The sequence below is a fragment of the Cavia porcellus genome, unplaced genomic scaffold, assembly GCF_034190915.1.
Source record: "Cavia porcellus strain 051 isolate PalLab524CR breed Dunkin Hartley unplaced genomic scaffold, mCavPor4.1 scaffold_26, whole genome shotgun sequence".
In the NCBI taxonomy this organism is placed as follows: Eukaryota; Metazoa; Chordata; class Mammalia; order Rodentia; family Caviidae; genus Cavia; species Cavia porcellus.
In genome coordinates, this window is record NW_026947509.1 from 26,404,134 (window position 1) to 26,426,674 (window position 22,541).

Here is a 22,541-nt window from a genome sequence, read left to right on the forward strand (position 1 = left end):
ATCAAGTGGTTTGTCACATACCCATTGTAGGGAGCGGCATATCTCACTGCTGCCACCTTATCTCGCCCTCCTGTGGGCCTCTGCCTCGTCCGCCTACATTTCCCATGATCTTCACGTCTGCCTACATTACCCATAATCCTCTCCTGCTTATGTCCTTCCGCTTCTGCTAGTTGCCTACGCATAGTTTCCTACTAATCTGATAAGTCCACGTCATATGAGGAGATCTAAACTGACCTATCCTATAAAGCCACATTCCCTTGGACTTTATATAAGCCATGTACACTTTCTGAATAAACGAGACTTGATTGGAACTTTTCATCTTGTCTCCATCTCTCTTTCCTGTTGCCCTGCCCCCCATCCCTGTTCTCTCTCCAGGCAAGACCCACGGATTGATCCGTGGGCCGGATCAAGTGGCACCCAAACATGGGGCCTGGCACAAGAGGTTTCAACACGGGACTGTTCACTGGAGTAAATCACTGTGCAGTGTGACTGATTCAAGGGCTTCGTTCCTGTGATCCGTGCAGACGGCGGCCTTACGTCTTGCCTGAATCACGGTAGGTGAACGGGATTAGCATGGGGCAACCACTTAGTGAGCATGAATTGTTCATGAATGGCCTCAGGGAGGCACTCAAGGTCAGAGGGATTAAGGTTAAAACAAAAGATTTATTACAGTACTTTCAGTTTGTGCATTCTGTGTGCCCATGGTTCCCACTAGAGGGCACCATTGACTCAAAAAGATGGCAAAGAGTAGGAGATGCTCTCAAAGACTATTGTAGAGTTTTTGGTCCAGAAAATGTTCCGGTAACTTCTTTTGCACATTGGACTTTAATTTCTGAGCTGCTGACGCAACGTCACGCAGATCCCCAGATTGCAGAGATGCTTGCTCAGGGTGAGGCTGCATTATCTGCCTCCTGCAGTTGTACCCCACACCCACCGGACTTATCCAAGGCACCTAGCTCTCCCGGCTCTGTGGTTCCTGATATTCCAGAGCCCCCTCAAGATGGCAGCTTCACCCCTCCAGAGACTCCCAAAATGGCAACTTGCCGTCACTTCCCCTTTCTAGAGCACATGGGGATACTCAAAATAGCGCTGCTATTCAAAGTGGCTTCCAGCACTCCTTAGGGCTTAGCACCACCACACCCCCTCTGTTATGTAGGCCTATGTACCCTGACCTTTCTAAGCTCCAAGGGGTTGATTGGTTGCAATAGGCAGAAGAGGCTGTGCGATATCAGGGTGAGAAACTCCCTTTTGCAGTCCCTGTGCTATCCATCGATCCCAAATTAATGACTAAAATACTGACAAGAAAACCAGATAACACCCAGCCTGGCTTCCAAAAGCTGCCTGGTCCACCTCCTGATCTCCTTGCTTTAGAAACAGAAATTCATTATTTACAACAGCGGCTCCAATTGAAACAGGAGAAATAGAGACTCTTTTGCAACTCCAGTCGTTAGATGTAGGCTTTCATCCCTTCTCAGACACACCAACAATGATGTTCCCGGTAACAGAAACAACTCACCCACCAAAAAAAGACACCTTAAAAATGGTGCCTCATTTAATGTTTCCAGTAACAGAAATTGCCCAGACTGCCACAGTGGATATCAGTCCATGAGATGGCGGGGAGACAATTCAACCCGCCCAAGATGGCGCTGGTCCACCAAATGGCAGGAACAAAACAGTTAAGGAAAGAGGGAGACAAAAGGGATGAACTAAATGTGAGGATCAGTCCCCAAGTCAGGAAAGCAGAAGGGACAAAACACGGGCTACTACAACAACTAGGAGAGATAGACAGCCACCACGTCTACAGAGGTGGGAAATAGAAATTGATGATAGCGAGGAAGAAAATGACTCTGACATACATGATAGCGATACAGAAACAGACCCTCCAGGGCCACGGGCTTACAGGGCCCACACACTGTTCCCTGTAACTGCCCTGAAAGATTTAAAAACAGCAGTATCCCAATATGGCCCCACGGCAGCCTTCACCCTTGTGGTTTTAGACTCCTTAACCCAAGGTTGGATTACACCTAATGATTGGAGAGATCTAACTAGAGCTACACTCTCAGGGGGCAATTATCTGCTCTGGAAAGCAGAATTCCAAGGCTAATGTGAGCTTTTGGCTAAAGATAATGCTAACAGGAAAAATCATTATACTCTTCCCATGCTAACAGGAACAGGCCAATATACAACGCAACAAGCCCAAATGCGATATGAGGTAGGCCTTTTTGCTCAGATCACCTTGGCAGCAACTAAAGCATGGAAAAAACTCCCTTCTGGTGGAGTTGCTTCTTCTCTTACTAAAATTAAACAAAAACCCAAGGAGCCTTTCTGTGATTTTGTTGATTGCCTCTTACAGGCAATTGAGCGTCTTTTTGGCACCTCTTAGGACAACCCTGACCTAGTTAAACAATTGGCGTATGAAAATGCAAATTCTGCCCGCCAGGCCACAATCAAACCATATAGAAAAAGAGAAGATCTCTCAGGATATATTTGCTTGTGCACCCATATAAGCCCTGCCCATCATCAAGCTCAGGTCATAGCTGCAAGTACGGCTGCAGCTGTAAAAGAGATCCTCCTTGCATATAAGCAAGGTGGAAAAACAAATAATGGCAAATGTTTTAAATGTGACCAGATGGGCCATTTTGCCAGAGACTGTCCAACAGCTCCAAAGTCTCAACACAATAACTCAAGACCAAAACCTACAAGCTTATGCCCAAAATGCAGAGGGGATATCATTGGGCTAATGAATGCAGGTCAAACACAGATGCAGATGGCAATCCCCTTCCCCAGCAGGGAAATGGGATTCGGGGTCAGCCCAGACCCCCAACTTGAGACAGACCCCGGGGGCTATAGGGTTTGTCCCACAGCAACAAACAATCCAGCACGAAAGAATCCGTTTCAGACCTCCTCCGCGCCACACCAGGAAGTGCAGGACTGGACCTCTGTTTTGCCTCCAACACAGTATTAGCTCCTGACATGGTTATACAAGCCATCCCTACTGGGTTTTTTGGCCCCCTTCCCAAGGACACATGTGGGTTAGTCCTTGGATGCGGCAGCACAATATTGAAAGGATTACAAGTTGTCCCAGGAATCATAGATAATGACTATACTGGTGAAATTACTGTTATGGCATCCTCTATCTCTGGCCTGGTTTCCATTAGTCAAGGACAATGTATTGCTCAATTGGTGCTATTGCCTTTGGTTCAAACTTCTAACACAGCTGTGGCTTCCTATAGGGGAAATTCTTCCCTTGGGTCTTCAGATATATATTGGGCTCAATTTATTTCCAAAGATAAACCCCTTATGGCTTTGTTGCTCAATGGGAAAAGTTTCTCAGGGCTCATAGATACAGGTGCTGATGTGACTGGTCTCCCACATGGCCCCTAGAGATCACTATGACTCATCTGCAAGGGATTGGACAATTTAAAAATCCACAGCATAGTGCCAATCTACTTACCTGGAAAGATAAAGAAAACAACCAAGGGCACATACAGCCCTATATTGTGGAAGGGCTACCCCTTAATTTGTGGGGTAGAGATTTGCTGACCCAAATGGGAATGATGACGGGCAGCCCTAATACTATAGTCATCAAACAAATACTTGCTCAGGGATTCCTTCCTAAGCAAGGCCTAGGTAAACAAAGTTCAGGTATTAAAGTCCCTATTTCCCCAACCCCAAACCCTTCAAGAGCAGGCTTAGGCCATTTTCAATAGGGGTCATTGATGTTCCTGAGGCCCATGCCAAAGAAATTATGTGGTTAATCAGATGCCCCTGTTTGGGTCAGTCAGTGGCCCCTTACATCTGAAAAGCTTGCAGCTGCTCAACAGCTGGTGCAGGACCAGCTAAATGCAGGCCACATTGTACAAAGTGATTCCCCCTGGAATATGCCCATTTTTGTAATTAAAAAGAAGTCAGGAAAATGCAGGTTATATCAAGACCTCAGAGCGATAAACAAAACCATGGTTATAATGGGACCATTACAGCCAGGACTTCCTTCACCCAGTGCCGTTCCTTTAGGATTTTTCAAAATTGTCATAGATCTCAAAGACTGTTTCTTCTCAATTCCCCTACATCCACAAGATCAAAAACGCTTTGCCTTTAGTCCCCCATCCATTAATTTTCAGGCTCCTATGCAGAGGTTTCAATGGTGTGTCCTCCCTCAAGGGATGGCCAACTCTCCTACTTTATGTCAGGCTTTTGTGGCCACTGTCATACAGCCAATTAGAAGTCATTGGCCAAACATATACATCCTTCATTATATGGATGATATCCTCTTGGCAGGAAAAAATAAAGACCAGACCTTACAATATTATCAGGCACTACAGGCTGCCTTACAAGAGGCTGGACTCCAAATAGTGCCAGATAAAGTCCAGCTTACAGACCCATACATATATTTGGGTTTCCAGCTACAGGGCACTCAAATATATTCACCAAAGCCCCAACTAAGACTTGACAACCTTAAGACACTTAATGATTTTCAAAAGCTTCTGGGTGACATTAATTGGCTTTTACCCTATTTAAAATTGACCAAATATGATCTACAACCCCTCTATGGGATCCTCCGAGGAGACAGTGACCCAACTTCCCCCCGAGAGCTCACACCCGATGCTAGAATAACACTCCACACAGTGGAAGAGGCTATCGCCCAACAAACTGTCTCCTTCATAGATTATAATAAGCCACTACAATTTCTCATTTTTAACACAAAACTCTCTCCCACTGCAGCTTTTTGGCAGCAAGCTCTCCTTATGTGGCTTCATCTGCCAGACTCCCTAAAGAGAGTACTATTGCCTTACTACCAAGCCGTCTCTGACCTGATAATTCAAGGCAGAAAGCTAGGAAAATGTTATTTTGGAAAAGAACCGGATGTCATCATTCAACCCTTCACCAAAGATCAGGTAGACTGGCTGCTCCAGACCACTGAGGCATGGCCTATTGCTTTAGCTTCCTTCTCAGGGACCATTGATAATCATTACCCTCCAAATAAATTGACTGATTTTGCTAACTGTCACTCGTTCATATTCCCCAAGATTACAGCTCCACAACCTCTTCCTGATGCCCCAGTGTTATTCACTGATGGTTTCCTCTTCCGGCAGAGCTGCTTATGTAGCACAAAATAGTGTTTTTACCCTACAGACAGATACATCATCCACGCAGCTGGCAGAACTACAGGCTATCCTTGCAGTTTTTACTGCTTACCCCGACCAACCCTTCAATTTGTTTACTGATAGTGCCTACCTCGCTCAGTCTGTTCCATTATTAGAAACTGTTGCCTCCATAAGTCATGTCTCCCCAGCTGAGCTCTGCAGAGAGACTCCACCTCAAAACAGAAAGGAAGTGACAGAAGCAGCCCCACTTCTTTGGCAGCAGGCTCACTCTAAGGGGCTCACTGTATACCGCGTGCTGGAGCCGCTGGAGGATGAGCTCGTGGTGGGCAGCGCTGATTCCCACCCGCAGCAGGTTGCGCAGGTTCAGCAGCATGGCCATGAAGGGAAGCTTCCCGCTGTCTGCAGGAGGTGGGCACAAGGCGAGGAGAGCACAGGAAGGAAGAGAAAGAGGTCAGAGTCCAGGGCAAGAGGTCCAAGGAAAGTGCAAGGTGGAGAGCGTGAGGGACTCACAGCATGATATACTCCACCCAAATGGACAAGGATGAAACCAGGATGGGCTTGAAATGTGGAGCAAAATTGTTCATGGGACAGCAGAGTCAGTAAGTCTTGGCACCACGGTAACTGTGGGCTCTGGCCCTGAGATGGGGTTCAACTGGTGTTCTATAGTTTACAGCAATGGCTTCCAAACCTGCCAGATGGTTAAAAATTTCCTAGTGTGAGTTTATCAATTATGTGTATTTGCAGTGCATTCTTTAGTTAATATTTTGATGCACACTTAAATTACAAAAATGAATATAAATGTATCTCAAATTTTGTTCTTGATATTTTTATATGTTTTGATCAATTTTTTTTCAGGCTTTGTTTCATTTACTTTTGCTTTCATTTCCTAGTATGGGGGGTTGAACCCAAGACTTTCCAACTGAGCCACATTCGGAGCTCTTTAAAAAAAATGTTTTTCAACCTTACATGGTGACACACACCTATGGTACCAGCACTTGAGGCTAAGACAAGATGACTACCTGAAGTTCAAGGCAAGCCTGGGGTATATAGTGAGTCTAAGTACATAGGAAGACCACTTGCCTCTAAAAAAAAAAACAAAAAAAATTTGTTTAGTTTAGGTTACAGGGCTCCACTATCAATCTGCCTAAGCTAAGGTCAAATTTGTAAAACTCTGAGCTTTCTCCATAGTAGGTGGGATTACAGTCATGTGCCAGCTCATTGGACTATTTTTTAACATTTATTTTGGGATTTTCTGAGAGAAGTTCATACTTAAATTCATGATCAACCTGCCTCAGCCTCCCTAGTGCTGGGATTCCAGGCATGCCCCTGCACACCCAGCAACGGAGGCACCTTTTTAAAGGTCATGAAAATCTTACTGCAACTGTAGCTAGAAGCTTTCAAACTTCTGGAAGTTCTGAAATTCCCTGGTCTTTGGTGAATTCTTTGATGGCGATTGATCCCAGGGCCTCATGCATGCTGAGTACTTGTTCTACCACTGACCTACACTCCAACCAGATAACTGCCTTTTCTTTCCCTTTTTCATTTTTGAGACAAGATTTTACTTGTCTCAGATTATCCCAGGCTAATCTCAAACTCCAGGGCTCAAGCTATCCTACCCCCACCTCAGCTCTCTGGATAGCTAGAACTACAGGTGTACAGTATCAGGGCCTTACAATTGTGCATGGCACAATTAAGTTGCACACATACAGTAAGTGATGTTTGGTAACTAAAGAATGTTTGCATATCTTATCAAATTACCTTTATGTTGAATTGATACTTCATTTTTGAGACAGGGTTTTATTATGTAGCTTCCCCTGGGATCTTCCTGCCTGAGCCTCGTGGGTTTTAGGATTATAGGTATATGCTCTGAGGCTCAATAAATGTCATATTAGAGTTTTTTTATGTTGTTGCTGTTAATTTTATTTGTTTTGTTTTTTGAGGCAGTCTTGCTATATAGTGGAGGCCGGCCTTGAACTCACTATGTAGCTCAGCCTGGCCTTGAACTCGTTTCAATCCTGCTGCGTCTGCTGCCCAAGTGCTGGGATTATAGGTATGCTCCACTTTTTCCAGAAAATATCATATTTGTGATGTTAGAAATTAACTTTTGTCATTCAGATTCAGAAATTCACTGATTGTATTTATTATACAACATTACATTTTAGTAAATATTTACTATTGATGAGAACTGTGCTCTTCAAAAAAGGCTCTATGTATTTAATCACAATTTATATTATGCTTTATACTTACATGTATAAAGTTTCATACTTCCTTTCATTCTCATATATTTACTGATTGATAGATGGAGTGGATGAGACAGGGTCTTTCTAGGAGTTCCAACTGGTGTTGAACACACTGTGTAGCCATGCTGGCCTCAACTTGCAGTGATCTTTCTGCCTCAGCCCCCAGAGTGCTCAGTTGACAGACACAAAGTTGGCCCTCATTTATATTTATCTTTATAACTAGATATATATGTTCTATAGTACATTTTATACATTTTCTAAACTTTCTAAATATTTGTAGAAGACTATAAATTTTAAAGATACACACATATATATTCTGAAGTATTCCAAAAATCATTTTGTCCAAGTAAGATAGAAAAATATGAACTGGGTGTGGTGCTACATGTCTGTAATTCTAGCATTCTGGGAGGCTGAGACAATACGATCAAAAGTTGAATCCATGGGATGGGGATTTAGCTCAGTGGCATAAGTGCCTGCCTTGTAAGCACATGGTCATGAGTTCGATTCCCCCACCAAAAAGAAAAAAAAAGCTGGATCTAAGCCAGGCCACCTCAGCATTCTGGAAGGCTGAGGCAGAAGGATTAAAAGTTTGAGTCTAGACAACCTGGCAACTTGAAGAGACTCTGTCACAAAATAAAACATAAGAGATGGAGATACACTTTGGAACAAAGGCCCTGGGCTGAATCCTCCATGAAACCAAAATGAAATAATTGAGTAGAGACCACGGGATTAGTCTGGGGCATCTGCCTCAGCCAAGACAATGACCAATGACAGGCTCCATTGCAGGGTCAGTGTTTTCTCAGCCACAGGGCAGAGGGAGGACAGTGCACACAGAAGCATCCAGTGACACCAGAGTCCCGGGCACCTTTATCTTGCTCACTTAAGCTGTTCCCACTGCTGGATGTGTATGTACGTGCACATACATGCATGTGTACACCTCTCTGCATGTGCTCCAGCTCCCAGTATTCTGATATACACACACCATCAGTGACATCCAGGAGGAGAGACTGACACGGTGGCACAGTTTGGTTGTCCCGAGTACAATGCACAGTGTGCAGCTCACAGAGGAATAAGGCAGAAGACCTCTGGGCTTTCATGTTCCAAACAGGGCATCTACACAACCCACTCCGAAGGGTCACAGGTACGTATTTTTCACCAAAGAGCAACTGACTTTCAAACTGTAGAGAAGAAAGAGGAAGCGAAGGGAACAAAACAGAGGCAGGCCTTATCAGTGTGGAAACAGAATGTTCTAGAGTCAAAAATGAGTAACTGCTTGGGAGGCTCAGTTCAAGGTCAGGCTGGGTGACATAGCAAGACTCTATCTAAAAAAAAACCCCCAAAAATAAAGAGCTGAGTGGGTGGCATAGGCCTGTGATCTCAACTAATAAGGAGGTTGAGGCAGAAAGGTCACAAGTTTGAGACCAACCCAGATAGCTTAGCAAGTCCCTGTCTCAAAATAAAATACAAAGAGCTTGGACATGCTGTGCAGGCTCATGGGATGTAGCTCAGTGTTACAGCACTTCCCCAGTACTACAGAGACAAATAGCATAAAAAATGAATATTAGAAAGAGAACAAAGAATTTAACTATTTTTTATCAGTGTGTTCAAACTTTTTTCTTTAAAAAATTTTTTGTTATTAGTACCTGGTGCTAGTGCATAATGTTTACATTTCTTGTGGGGAATTGTTTCTGGTATATACTATATTTACCCAAAACATCTACTTCCTTAATACAAGATTCTGGAGAGATTCTAATGTAGTAAGAGCCAGACCTACCTTGTTCAGAAGGTAGATACTGAACCACAGAAGCACAGGGCTACCGCTTTTGTGATAGGTAGGTACAGTCTTGCCTGCCGTTCTCCTCACCTTGAATACTGATTTATCTATGACGCCAACACACTCAAAACACTGTGCACCACTGTGCCCACTGAATGGGCATCTACAACCTTATAAACCAAATCACCTGCGGTGGTGCAGCTACCAGGCAAGAGAGCAACTGCACCTTGCCACAGAGATATCAGGGTCTGCAATGTGGAGGCAAGAATGGAGAAAAGAGGAAAGAACCGTGATGCTCAAGGCCACCCACCAATGAGCTCCTCCCAGACGGAAGCTTTGTTCCCCTGAAGGCTCAGCGCCCGATCCCAGGTCTCTGGTCTCGGCAGCTTCATGCGTTTCCCGGCTCTGCTTGAGTCCCAGGGCCCAGGGAGGCGACTCCGAGAAAAGAGCTGGAGGCTGGAGGGGTACCTGGGACAGAGGAGAGAGAGCCCGTCATTTCAAAGCAGAAGACAGAAAAGGAAGGGTGAACTGGTCAAAGCCATCTGTCAGTCATGGGTACAGCCCGTCTGCCCAGACTGCTTGTTGAGCACAACCAGGACAGAGGCCATGAATCTGAGTTGGATGGCATCACCTCAGGGGAATGCGGGCTCACCGTGGATCTGCTCACCTGTAGCCCAGCAGGGCTTGGACGTGCTGTGCCGGCTCATGGATATGCAGCCTCTGTACCAACTTCTTCAGGGTGAACTGTGACTGATTCTTTTTCTCTGCCTCAAACTGTAGAAATATCCCAAGTCCCAAGGGTCACGATCTTGGACCTTCTGCAGAAAGCAGAACCTGAGACCACCCCTAGACCTATCAGGCCATCTCCTTCCCTAAATTAGACTTTGACAGAGGGTAAAAATCTCTGGCATTAAGAGCTCCCCTGATGAGTAAGACAGCAGCTCACAAGCACAGGCAGTGGCAGAAATGCATCCTCGCTACTCAGGAGGCTAAAGCAAGATCACTGCTTGACCCAAGAGTTGGAGGCCAACCTGGGCAGCATGGTTAGACCTTGTCTCAAAAGAAAAAACTCCTAGGAAGCCTGGGGGCCAGCACAGCAGGAGGGACCTGCCTAGCATGCATAAAGGGAAGAGCAGCTTTATTTAAATCACTGAGGCCCTGTTCAGATAAACCGAGCAGCAGCACAATGCATGCGGGGAAGGATAAAAGGCTGAGAGAATTTTCTATGATAGGAGAGCCAAGTTTGGGCTTCATTAATAGGATGAAGAAAAAAGACCAGCCGACTAACTGAAAATGTGATTTTTCCTATAATACTAAAATTTATTTTACAACAAATGTATCTCACTAATAATAATAATGGCTTATACTTTTAAAATGTCAAATATTAATAGATATATATTAACTACTTGATTTAATCTTCACAACCCAACAATTTAGTTTCTGATAGTTAAAACTCGTAAGGTAAGAGTCATTCAATCATTTGACCAAGGACTGAATGCCAGCGGTGGAGACTCAAATCCAGGTTATATGAGTCCAGATTCTATGCTGTCACCTGTGAGGTAAAGACTTACTTGTCTTAATGGTAAAAAGATTTTCTTTGCTTTTAAAATTTCCTAAGAAAGGAAACTATTTTACATTGCTTTTAACTCATTTATCCCACTAAACATGTCACTGGTCAGTAAAATCCAGAAAACCTGTACATATGCAGCCCCGGGACAAGGGACTCACCTTAACCTGCACTTTTCTAATAGGACACAGGTACCTTGGAAAAATTATTCTCTTAGAAGGCCGAGGCTCCTGTGGGGAGAGGAGAAGCATTTTCACACAGGGAAATGGAGTCTGTCTGTGGGGAAACCCTTGCAATGCCCTCAAGGCCCCTCTCTGACAGGAAGGAAGCCACCTGGGAAAAAGGCCCGCACTGCCCCTGCAGCCCCGCACTCCTCCCAGCATTCTTGGACCTCTCAGCTCCTGCCTGAGGAACATCAAAAGCTTGGTGTAGAACCTCGGGAGCACCATGGTCCTACGTGGCTCCCTTCCCAGAGGAGGGCCTGGGCCATTAGTGAGCAGGGATGAGGCAGGGACTGACTGGAGGGCGCGGTGGTCGGCGGGGGCGACTCTTGGCACGGTGCTTCCGCAGATTGTACTTAGCCAGTTGGTACTCATCGAACTGAGCAAATTTATCAGTCATGGCAGCCCGGAGGCAGGCAGGCAGCGGCACCAGCTTGCTGTCCTCTCCTTTAGCCAATTCCTGTCAGAGAGAGAGGCAGAGAAAGAGAGATCATCAGAAGTGAGACCCAGTGAGGTTCTAAAAGAAAATTAAAACATGGGGTTCCTCAAAACTACAGAAATGTATCAAGCTCCTATCTCTACTTGTAAAATCGCCGTTTCTGGTCAGGTCTGGTAGCACCCCTATAATCTCAGCATTTTGGAAGGCTGAAGCAGGAGGGTCATAAGTTTGAGTCCACCTTGGACAACTCTGTTAAGACTCTGACAAAATTAAATTTTAAATTAAAAAGTCTTGGTGCCAAGCCGGGTATGCAGACACCCGCCTCTAATTCCAGCACTCTAGGAGCCTGAGGGGGGAAGATCACAAGTTCAAAAATCAGTCTGGGCAACTAAATAACTTTGAGAGACAGTGTTTCAACATGGTCTGAAAGGTGCTAGGGATGTAGCGCAGTGCAAAGGCCCTGGGTTCACAAGAAGAAGACAGCTACGGATCTATGAGAGGCATTCAGCAGGGGTGTCCCCAGGAAAAAGAAAAATTTTTTCCAAGGAAAAGTCAGTCACCAGCGGGCATGAGGAAGAAGCTTCCAGCAAGGGCAATGCCAAGAACAAGGAGGAAGAGGCAATTTCCCCACCCTCTTGGTAAATGCCCCTGGTGCCAGCCAGGAGGAAAAACAGTCAGCTGTGCCTTTGAGTTACAGGAGAAGATAGGAAAGGAGAGGAAAAAACAAATCTCCTTGGCCCTTGGCAGGGCAGCAATGTTCTCCGATCTCCATTTTCCTCATTGTAAACACAAGGTCCGGGCTAAGAATCAAATATCCCCACCCTGCCCTGTCAGCAACTGGGGACAGAGTTCTGAGCATCTCTTGGGAGGATGGCCATATGCAATATAGCAAATATGGGGGATTTCCCTCTATCTACTGTTTGAAGGCAAAGGTTGTTTTCACTGTTTTGTTTTGTTATGTTTGTTTTGCTCTATTCAACATTCTCTTTCAATTGGTTTTATAATGTTCTGCTTTTGGTTTGATTTCATTATACCTAATTGACTGGACAACTATTGTGAAGATAACGAGATATAGTATAGTACCTATTACTACCATCCCAGTATCCTACTGTGAAATTCTGTACTAATGTCACTACATTGTCTCAATTGGCTTTGTTCTGTCTTGTTTGTTGTATTTTTACTGCATTCAAAATAAAATAAAAAAAAGATTAAGAGGGAAAAGCTCTAAAAAGCATCCCAGGAAGGTTACAAGGAATATCCCCTGGGGGTAGGAGCAGGGTGCCCCAAGGTAACATTTCCCATCCAACACTCTAAATCCTAGTCCATTAAAAAAAACAAGTCTTGGATCCATTTCCAAGTAACACACACACTACACATGCATACTCACATGCAAGCACAGAAAAGAGAACATAAGAGAAACGAGGAGCAGAGTAGAGAGGAAAAGAGAGAAGATAGGAGAGGAGAAAAACAAATCTCCGGAGGACAAATCTCTGGAGGACACCAGCAGCTTGTTACTTTGCTGTGCTTGCTTAAGTTTTTCTTGTGTTTTTTTCTCCCCTGGCCTCTGCGTCCCACGTAAGGCTTTTCCTCCTGCAACATTCACTTTATCTATAGGAAATTTTGTTCCCTTCCTTCTTTTACATCTGTTCAAACTGGTTCAAGGAGCATCTTTAATTTAATTTGCTGTCTGTGCGCTCCCCCCCATTAAAAATAAGGGACTCTTAATTGATGCCAAAGTTTCTTTAGATATGCAGAGAATTAAAAGGAAGCAGCAAAAGTCAGCGCAATGTCTTGCATCCAGGTGCAACCATCACGGGCACTAGAGTGAGCTGAAGGGTGCGCCCTGTGCTCCTGAGTTTGAGAAGAGATCTATGGATTGCATGGCCTCTCCAGCCCCGGAGACTGGGCCCAGGTGAGTGCATGACAAGCATCTCTGTGCACCAAAGTGAGGTGTTGGGTTAATCGTCAGCCTTGCCAAAGCAATGAATTAAATGGCCAACACGGGCTAGTGTCCCAGAAGATGGAACCAGGTTCCTACAAGACAAATGGCCCTTAGGGTGATAATCCTAGTGCTGTTTCATAAAGAGCGGGACCAGGCAGTAGCAGAGCTTGGCTTTCCTCCTCTGTGTCTTCTGGAAACTACCACTGCTTTCCTCAGGGGACACCCTTGAGACTCAGGTGGGAAACTGAGTCCTCCCTCAGATTCCACCAGCCCCATCAGTCCCTTTGGTGGATTACAAGTTTGATCCTCCAAGAATTCACATATTGAAATGGCAATCATGTGATAGTGTCCTAGGAGGCAGTGAGGACATGAGGGTGAAGCCCTCATGAAAGGATTAGTGGTCTCATAAGGACAGAGCTGGTTATCTAGCTCTCTTTCTGCCTCTGCTTGAGAGCATGCAGTAAGTTAGCCATCTGAACCTAGAAGAGGGCCCTCACCAAAACCAGACCACACCGGTATCCTGATCTCAGGTTTCAGCTTCCAGGGTTGTGAGAAATAAGTTTGTTAGTAAGCCAGTCATTGGTAATTTGTTCAGTAACCTAAACTAGGATGCACCCTTGTGACAAGAAATGTTTTCTGCTCCGTTTCTCAGGCTGAAAGATGATCCTAAAATAACTCCACACACAATTTTAATTGGTTTTTTAGACAGGGTCTTGTAATCCAAGCAGGCCTTGGACACTGTGTAGCCTGGGCTGTCCTGGAAGTTGTGTCAATCCTCCTGTTGCAGCGTCTGACTTTCAGGATTACAGACTTGTGTCCCCATGCCCAGCTTTTTTGTTGTCCTGCCTTTAACTGGCCCACACTATCTGCAGAGCATGTTTCTTTTCCTACCTTGAATAATTGTAAAACCTCACTATGTTTTAATACTTGTTTTGTCCAATTCTTTGTTCAGGACAAGAAGAACCTAGAAAGCAACTTTAGAAAGAGTCCTCCATTATAAAAAATCTGGCAACAAAAGGGATTTGCATTTCACAACTGAATTGCATATATATGTTATGGGTTTGTCCTCCTTCATTCTGACTTAGTAAAGATCTGTTCAACAACTGTCAGGGGAGGGGATAGTGCTAACACCTGTGAAAAGTATGTAAAACAGGCCTTTTTCTAAAAGACCTTTTTCTAAAAGACCCGTCTACAGAGACAGTTACATGCAGAAGCCAGAAAATGCAAGGCAAATCAGGAAAAGTGCTGTATTAGACTGAGGAGCAAACCACAGGTCATGTGGGTGGGGAGAAGGACTCGAGCAACAGGGAAGGCAAGCTTCTGATGGGAAGCTTAGTAAGGAGTGATCAGTGGGAGTAGAAGAGCCATTAGGCTCACGTGTTTCCCCCCTTTTTAAATACCTTCCTTTCGATTTACCCTGTATGTGTATGTTTAAGCTAATCACCAACCATAGAGCATCATGGAAGTGGTGAAACATGGACAAGCACTTGCTCAGTTACCATGGCACCCTGGACAAGGCCTCCCAGGCCCTTTGAAAGCAGCTGAAATGAATCAGCAAATTACAAGACCATCAGGGGTTTTTGTCTTTGACTCCTCTGACTCAAAACAATGAAGCATTTGGTTTTTGTTCTGTTGACTTTTCCCATCATATTTCTTTATCTTCCTTCAAGGAGATTCCCCACTGACTGGTCTTTCTTATTAGTACCGTGTATATAAAGGAGGCCATTAAAGCCGTTTCTCTTCTCTTTTTTTTTTTAATTTTATTCAAGGAGAAAAAGAAAAAAAAGCAGTCAAATCAAAAGAGTGGACATAATAGATAATGTAAAAACAATACAAGGTGATCAACAATGGTTACCATAAGGCCTCTTGCTATCTTAAAAAGAATTGCCTATATCATCAGTTATAATAAAATTGAACAAAACAGTAAAGACCGAAACCAACAAAACCAAAACACTGGAGACATTACAGGTCTTCTGAGAAGTCAAATCTGATGCCTTATTTCCTGCATCCAAGCTACACTGGTGACTTACTTGACAGATTTGTACAAAGTACTACATGAGGGGCTGGGGATTTAGCTCAGCGGCATAAGCACCTGCCTTGCAAGCAGGTGGTCGTGAGTTTGATCCCCAGTACCGATAAAAAAAAAAAAAACCAACAAAACTAACAAAGTACCAGATGTGCCCTCCACATAAGCCCAACTGTGAACTGAAGCTCACCGTGGAACAGCTATCAGTGGCACAGAGAACACAAGAAGCATGGAATGCACTGCGGGCAAACCTTTTAGAGCTCTCAGTGATAACAATACCCTAACAATATCCCGGATGTGGTAGAAGAGTCGAGGGATTGCCACTACTGAACTAGTGGAACCCTGCTTCAAACTTGGTGAAGCAATAACTCATGGAGCAGTGCTCCTTAGGTTTTGGTAATGCATGCTCAACAATGGTCAAAAAATATTAGATACTAAGTTCCAGAAACAAGAGATTATCCAGCACTTGGGAGGCTGACGTGAGAGGATCGTTGCAAGTTCGAGACCAGCCTGGGCTATGAAGTGAGCTCTAGGGAAGCCTGAACTGCATAGTGAGACCTAGTCACAAAAAAGACAAACAAAAAGATTACTGAGTTTTAAATTACGTTTACCATATTGTTACATTTTTATTTTTTGAAAGTAGGTCTTGCTATTAGATCAAGCTAAATTTGAACTCACTACGTAGCCCAGGCAGGCCTTGAGTTTGCAGCAATCCTGCTGTCTCAACCTCCCAAGTGCTGGGACAACACCCGGTACCACCACGGCAGTAATTGTTTTACTTCACAACTAGTTGTAGTTAATCTCGTACTATGCCTACTTAGAAATGAAACTTTATCACAAGTAACTACTGTATATATCGGAAATAACAGTGTATGTAAAATTAAATAATGTTTCAGATTTGAGGCATCTTCTAGGGCTTCTGACATGTATTTCCTATAATGAGAAGACTATGATATTAAAATGGTGATTTTAGCCAAGCATGGTAGCACATACCTGTAATTGCAGCACTCAGGAGGCTGAGGCAGGAAGATCACATTGATTTCAAGGTCAGCTGCCTTACGTAGTAAGTTCAAGGCCAGCCTGAAGTATATGGAAAGTATCAGTGCTTACTTTGGCAGCACATATATAAAAAAGCAAAACAAAACAAGTGATTTATCAACATCTAAAACTTCTAAAAAATATGCAGTGGGGTCAGGCTTCCTCCCTACTCAGTACCCAAGCCTACACTTAGGGTTACCAATCCAAAGGATTATGGTGGGGAGCACTGTAAGTTTAATGATGACTTCTGTCCAGGTGCAAGGCTTTGTTATCATGGACCTGGTGCTGTTTCTCCCAATACTGCATATTAGACAAAGATCTTGGGTAAGTTAGTGAACACATTGAATATAGTATTCTTCCATACACTACTGTACTTTTGTGTTTTGCATAAAAATTTAACAATCTAGCCAGGCTTGGTGGTGCACTCCTGTAATCCCAGCGCTCAGGAGGCTGAGGCAGGAGGTCATTGCAAGTTTGAAACCAGCCTGGGCCACAAAGTGAGCCCAAGGCTAGCTGGAACTGCATAGTGAGACCCTGTCTCAAAAAGACAAAAAAAAAAAAAAAAAAAACCCAAAAAACCAAAAAAAAACAAACCCACCTCCCTGCCACACTGGGGTAGGTTTGAAAAGCATGAGCCCTCCATGCTTGGTGTGTAAATCATAGCCAGTAGATAATTCAGGACACACTTCATGAATGTTAACAGATACGTGTTTCAGAGGGTCCGTCATGGGGAGTGGGAAGAGCCTACCTGCAAATCAGCCGGTGCTTGGACTGGAAACCAAGAGAGCATTCACCCCACCTCCACTGCCCAGACTGGTAAGCAACTGGCTGATTCAGGGGAACTCAGGGCAAAATGACAGCAACTGAGGTAAAGGGAATATCCGGGATGCTTGTGTTGTCTGATTCACTCTGCAGGCAGGGGGTTGGTGGTCTGGGCATCTACCTGGAGGATGGCAGTGTGCACTGTGACACCTGTGGGGGTTTCCTTCTGTCTTGTTTTTGAAATCCAATGTTTTGTTCCTTTTTACTCTTTTGTTTTATTCCTGCATCTGATAACCTGAGTATTTTGAAGATAATATGCAGTGAAACAACTGTAGCTAAATTTCTATCATCTTGTTTTGGAAACCTACATAGCTATTGTTTTGTTTTTCTTGTTATTGTTGTCATTTTGCTTTTGTTTTGTTGTTTTTTAGGTTTGTTTCCTTCTTTATTTTTTTATTTGGTCTATTTTTGTCTTTTAAAACAAAACAAAACAAAACAAATATGTGTTTCAACAAACTACATTTTTATCAGAGGCAAGCAGGCATGGTGGTGTATGGTGGTAACTACAGTACACTGTGAGGCTGAAAGAGGAGCATCATAAATTTCAGCACAGCCTGAGCCATCTATTGACTTACCCAGATTCTGTCTCAAAGTAAGAAAGAACTGGGTTTTAGCTGGGGTGAGAAAGTCTTGGGTTGAATTCCCGAGTACAGGAATATCTCAATTCATTAATGTTTCTGTTGGCAAACACTCTAGTTCACAAACAAAAGAATTCAGTACAAATTCACTTCCATTCACAAACTCCACAGCAGGAGAGAAACATGACCAGAGCAGAAACACATATGCAGAAATGCCAGGGTCTTCCCTAAAACCATACAACAAATTCAGTTCATAAACCGCAGTACCGTTGTATCACCAAAACAAACAAACAAACAAACAAACAAATGAAAGTCTGTTGGGTTGACAGTCAGATTTGTTCCTTTTCTTCTGTCCCTCCCTCCCTCTCCTCTCCCTTTTTTGCCTTCCTGCTCCTCCATCTTTCCATTTGAGAGAGTTTCTCTATGTTGCTTAGGCAGGCCTTGAATTTCTAGACACAAACAGCATCCTCCTGAGTGTTAGGATTGTAGGCATACACCACCCCTCCTCATGGAAATATTCTTATTGTTTATGAGTACTTATAAGCATTCATTGGTACTGGAGATTGCCTTCAGGACCTCACACACACTATGAATACTCTGCCCTAAGATGTACCCCAAATCTCAGTGGCAATACTCACGCTTTATTGCCACAATAAAAATTAATTACAAAATTTGATTTGGAGAGACACAGTAGCCACTGTTATTGCCAAGGATGAGCCTCTGAGTTCCTTTTGTCTGTCTGTCTATCTATCTATCTATCTATCTATCTATCTATCTATCTATCTATATTTATTTATTTTCTAATGCTAGAGGTTGAACTGAGGGCTCTTTCATTGAGCTAAATTCCCCAGCCCTATGTTTATTTCTGATTTAGAGACATGTCTCACCAAATTGCTATGCTGCTGAGGCTTAACTCAGGTTTATGATCTTTTTGCCTCAGCTTCCCAGAGTACAGGCATTACAGGCATGCACCACCACAACTAGCTCTTTTATTTTTTTTTTTTTAAGTAAGTTCTTCCTATGGAGCAAGGGCTGGCTTTCAGCTCACTATGCAACCCAGGCTGTGCTCAAACTCACAGTGATCCTCCTGCTTCAGCTTCCTAAGTACTAGGATCCCAAGTGGGTGCCACCATGCCAGTCTCACAATTGGCTTTTGTGTTTCTCTTAGACTCACTTTGAAAACTGCTGTGAGATCTACACACTCATTTGTGCAATATGGGGTTATCTTTGCTGCTTTAGCTTTGACAATCCACAAAGAGAAAAATGAAACCATCAGCTCTATAGAGAAGAGACTGGAAAACATATTGTAATTTAATAATCTCTTAGTATCACCTTGTGGGAGATCCTAGGAAAAGGAGCTCCACAGACTAAAAAACCTGGACAACATCCTCCTTGCAGTTTGCTAGCACATTTCAGCACTGCAGACAAAGAAGTATGCACACTCTGCCAACTATTCATCTATTTCTCATTGCACAGTTGGCCCAAATGATGCACAATGGCTGGTCCAACTTCAGCAGCTGAGACAGAGCTGGGACTCTTGGGCCCAGCCTCAGGTGTGGCTGCAGGAAAGCCTGCTCCCTGTGCTATTTCTATGGCATCATTACCTGGTGACAGACAGTGTGTGATGTGTTGCTTTCTTGGAAGACTTTTGCATGAACACAGTTAAGGAGGCTTTCAGCAGAATATAGACTTTCCTCAACATAATATTACTAAACGCAGGACTCTTGATCTCATGTAAGCTTTTAGTGGCTTTTGAATGGAGTGTGCATTTGGAAGTCAACTCTGTTTTTTTTTAATTTTACTTTAAAGAGGGAAAAACAAAGTAACAAAACAGAACAAAGCAAGATCAGAAGAAAGTAACGTGACACAGATTTCAAAGAAAGACAACAGGAGATAAACAGTGGCTACCATAATGTCTCTTGTTTTCTTCTAGATAGTTGGCTATATCTTCACAAACAATGAATTCATACAAAACAAAATAGTATTAAATCAATTAGAACAATGTAATGAAGGCATTATAGGGCTTCAAAACCAGACAATAGGAAAATCAACAAATGGCTGCCATAATGTCTCTTGTTCTCTTCAAAATGGCTGTCCATACCTTCATGTATGTTGAAATTAAGTAATACAAAACAGACTAAAATCACTTTGAAAAAAGAATAAAAGCATTATTGGATTTCACAGCATGATGATAGGAAATCAGCAATGGATACCATAATGTCTCTTTCTTCAAAGTAGCTGTTCATATCATCATGTATAACACAATTGATTCTTGTGAACTGTTTGGAAGTCAACTTTCGACCTCAAAATAATGAACTTCGGAAAACATTTTAAAGCCTTGAAGGAATAATGAAACAAAATACAACACTAGGTTCGTTAAACCAAAACTCTTGAGACTGCATGATCGGTGAAATAAAAGGGGTGTATCGAGCCATTACACTTGCTAGTCAGGAAAGGATCAGGTCCTGGGATGTTGAACCTGGACCTTATCAACACCAGGACTCTTAGCATTTGGAAAATTTTCACCCCAACCTGCAGCTGAATGTTTTTATAAACACTGGGGGAAGGAAATGCAGCTTGCATTGAACCTGAATTGACTACAGACAGGAGGGCAGATGACCTGGGGCAGGGAGAGCCGAGGAGTAACAGGCAGTCCACCAGGAGCAGGCAGCATTTGTGGCTGGTGGAGTGGTTGGGGTTAACAGAACAGAAAGCTTACCTGAAAATAGGACTAACTGGCCTTGGAGGTCCATCAGCATGAATTTAAACTGGGTTTCAAAATAGCCTTTTTCTGGATTTTATCTGCATAAGTTAACTGCTTAACTTCCCTTATCTTCCACTCTCCATTTTCGGACTCTTGAAGTATAGCAGCTTCTTGTTTCAGTGCTCAAGGGATAAATTCCAAGCTTTTCAGGAGCCTGAGGCACACAACAGAAAATTTAAGGCCAGTGTTTTGTGTGTGTATGTGTGTGCTTCAAGGATATGAATATACCCATGAAGTATATTGACAATGCAGACCACAGCAATTATATTTATGATATCTGATAATTTTTCTTTTATCAGGACCATTGGTGGAGGTCTGGAATTCTTGGCCACCATGTTGGAATAATCTGAGATGTGGGTAGAGACAGTATAATATATACTAAAACAAGGTCATTGAAATGTGTGCACTGTGGAGTCCAAAGCTCTGTGTTTAAATCCTCCTCTGCTGTTAACAGTGTGAGCAAAGGTGCAAAATAAAATGAGGTTAGGACTAGGAGTGTAGCTTAGCTTCTGTAGGGCCTTGTTTCAATCTCTAGAGGAGATAGGGGGAGAGAGAGGGAAAAAAGAGAAAGAGAGAGACAGAGAAAGAGAGAGAGAATAATAAAAATTCATAAACCTTGAATGTGATCAGGACTGGTTTCTCAGTCTTCAGCAAAAGCAAATGACACTGATGGGCAAAGAGGTGAGGCCTGACTTAGTCTTCCAGAAGTCTCTCTCTGTTGTATCATTCTCATGCTAACGATGGCCTCAACATATTCTAGTAAATGGAACAAGTCCCGCTGGGCATGAGCATGCAGGCTTGTAATCCTAACACTCCTATCCTGAAGCAGAGGAATTGCCAAGAGGTTGAGGCCAGCCTGGGCTCCATACAGAGCTCAGGTATGGAGTGAACTCCATAGGGAGAGCCTGTCTCAAAAAACAAAATGAAGCAAAGAAAGCCTGCTCTCAGCGGCAGAGAGAGTCCAGAGGGATGCGACTGGTGTCTGTGAGGACCCCGGCAGGAGGGGCAGTGTGGGATCCCTAGTGGCCTGCCCCTCTGAGGCTGCATGGACCCATGAGGCAGTGTGGAGTGGTTTTAGCATTGCTGACTGACCAAGTTTGGGTCATGGGTGAGTCAGCACCAGGCTCCTGTTCAACTCACTGGTATCCATCTGCATTGTGTTCCTCAGCAAATGGATCTGTGTGCACCACAGCATGAGCTTGACCCTGGTACAACTCATAGTCACCTGGTTGGGCTTGTACGTCTACCAGAAGCTGTACAACTTTGACCACCAAATTATACCCTCTCCAAGCTCCTCCTCCTGGCTCTGAGCGTGTGTGGCTTCATCATCTTCCTCAGCTCTCTCAGCAGAGCAGCACCAAGGACACCTAGCAGCTGGCCAAGGCCATGGCCGAGTGGTGATTACAGCCATCCAGACCGTGTGCTACCAGGACAGCTTTGCCACAGGACTGAGGCTCACAATGATTCCTAGAATACTTTAGTGTAATCTAAATTCTTAGTAAGATGTGAAGGTTAATTCCTTGGAAAGATGTTTGCTGCTCGTGGTGTTTTAGTTACAACTCTTTGTTAAGTGTGTGTCAGGGCCAAACAGCAAGGGCTGGGAGTGTACTCAGGGCTGTTGTTCTTCTTCTAGGCTTCAGTGTCATCTCCTGTGTTGCTGGTCACTGTGCCTTCCTTTGAGCCAGTGTTTGGAGAGGGAGGAGCCCTTGGTCCCTGGTCTGTTTCTGCTGTGCTTCTGGTGCTGCTGTGTGGAGTAAATGCTTCAAGATGAACTCAGATACTTACTGGTCACTGGGAACATTTTGCTCGTCACCTGTCACATATTTGTACACTTCTAGTTTATATTACTATGTGTGGAGGAAAGTTCTTTTTTTTTATCGGTACCAGGGATCGAACTCACAACCGCCTGCTTGCAAGGCAGGTGCTTATGCCACTGAGCTAAATCCCCAGCCCCGAGGAAAGTTTTATTTAAGGGTCCATTGTCAATTACTCAGGATCTTGGCATTTTATGTGCATTATTTGGCA

General features: G+C 43.8%; 1 protein-coding gene and 1 pseudogene across 1 annotated transcript in view; one reads left to right on the plus strand and one right to left on the minus strand.

Moving 5' to 3' along the window:
* LOC100723662 (telomerase protein component 1-like) overlaps window positions 1–11,377 on the minus strand; it is a 42,441-nt gene extending 31,064 nt beyond the window's left edge. The window contains 5 exon segments of the mRNA XM_063236643.1: window positions 5,388–5,504; window positions 9,430–9,587; window positions 9,787–9,893; window positions 10,848–10,916; window positions 11,206–11,377. Coding sequence (XP_063092713.1) covers window positions 5,388–5,504; window positions 9,430–9,587; window positions 9,787–9,893; window positions 10,848–10,916; window positions 11,206–11,307 — 553 coding nt within the window. The 5' untranslated portion in view covers window positions 11,308–11,377.
* On the plus strand, window positions 302–22,288 carry LOC134473249 (solute carrier family 35 member E3-like; annotated as a pseudogene).
* Window positions 22,289–22,541: the final 253 nt, after the last annotated feature.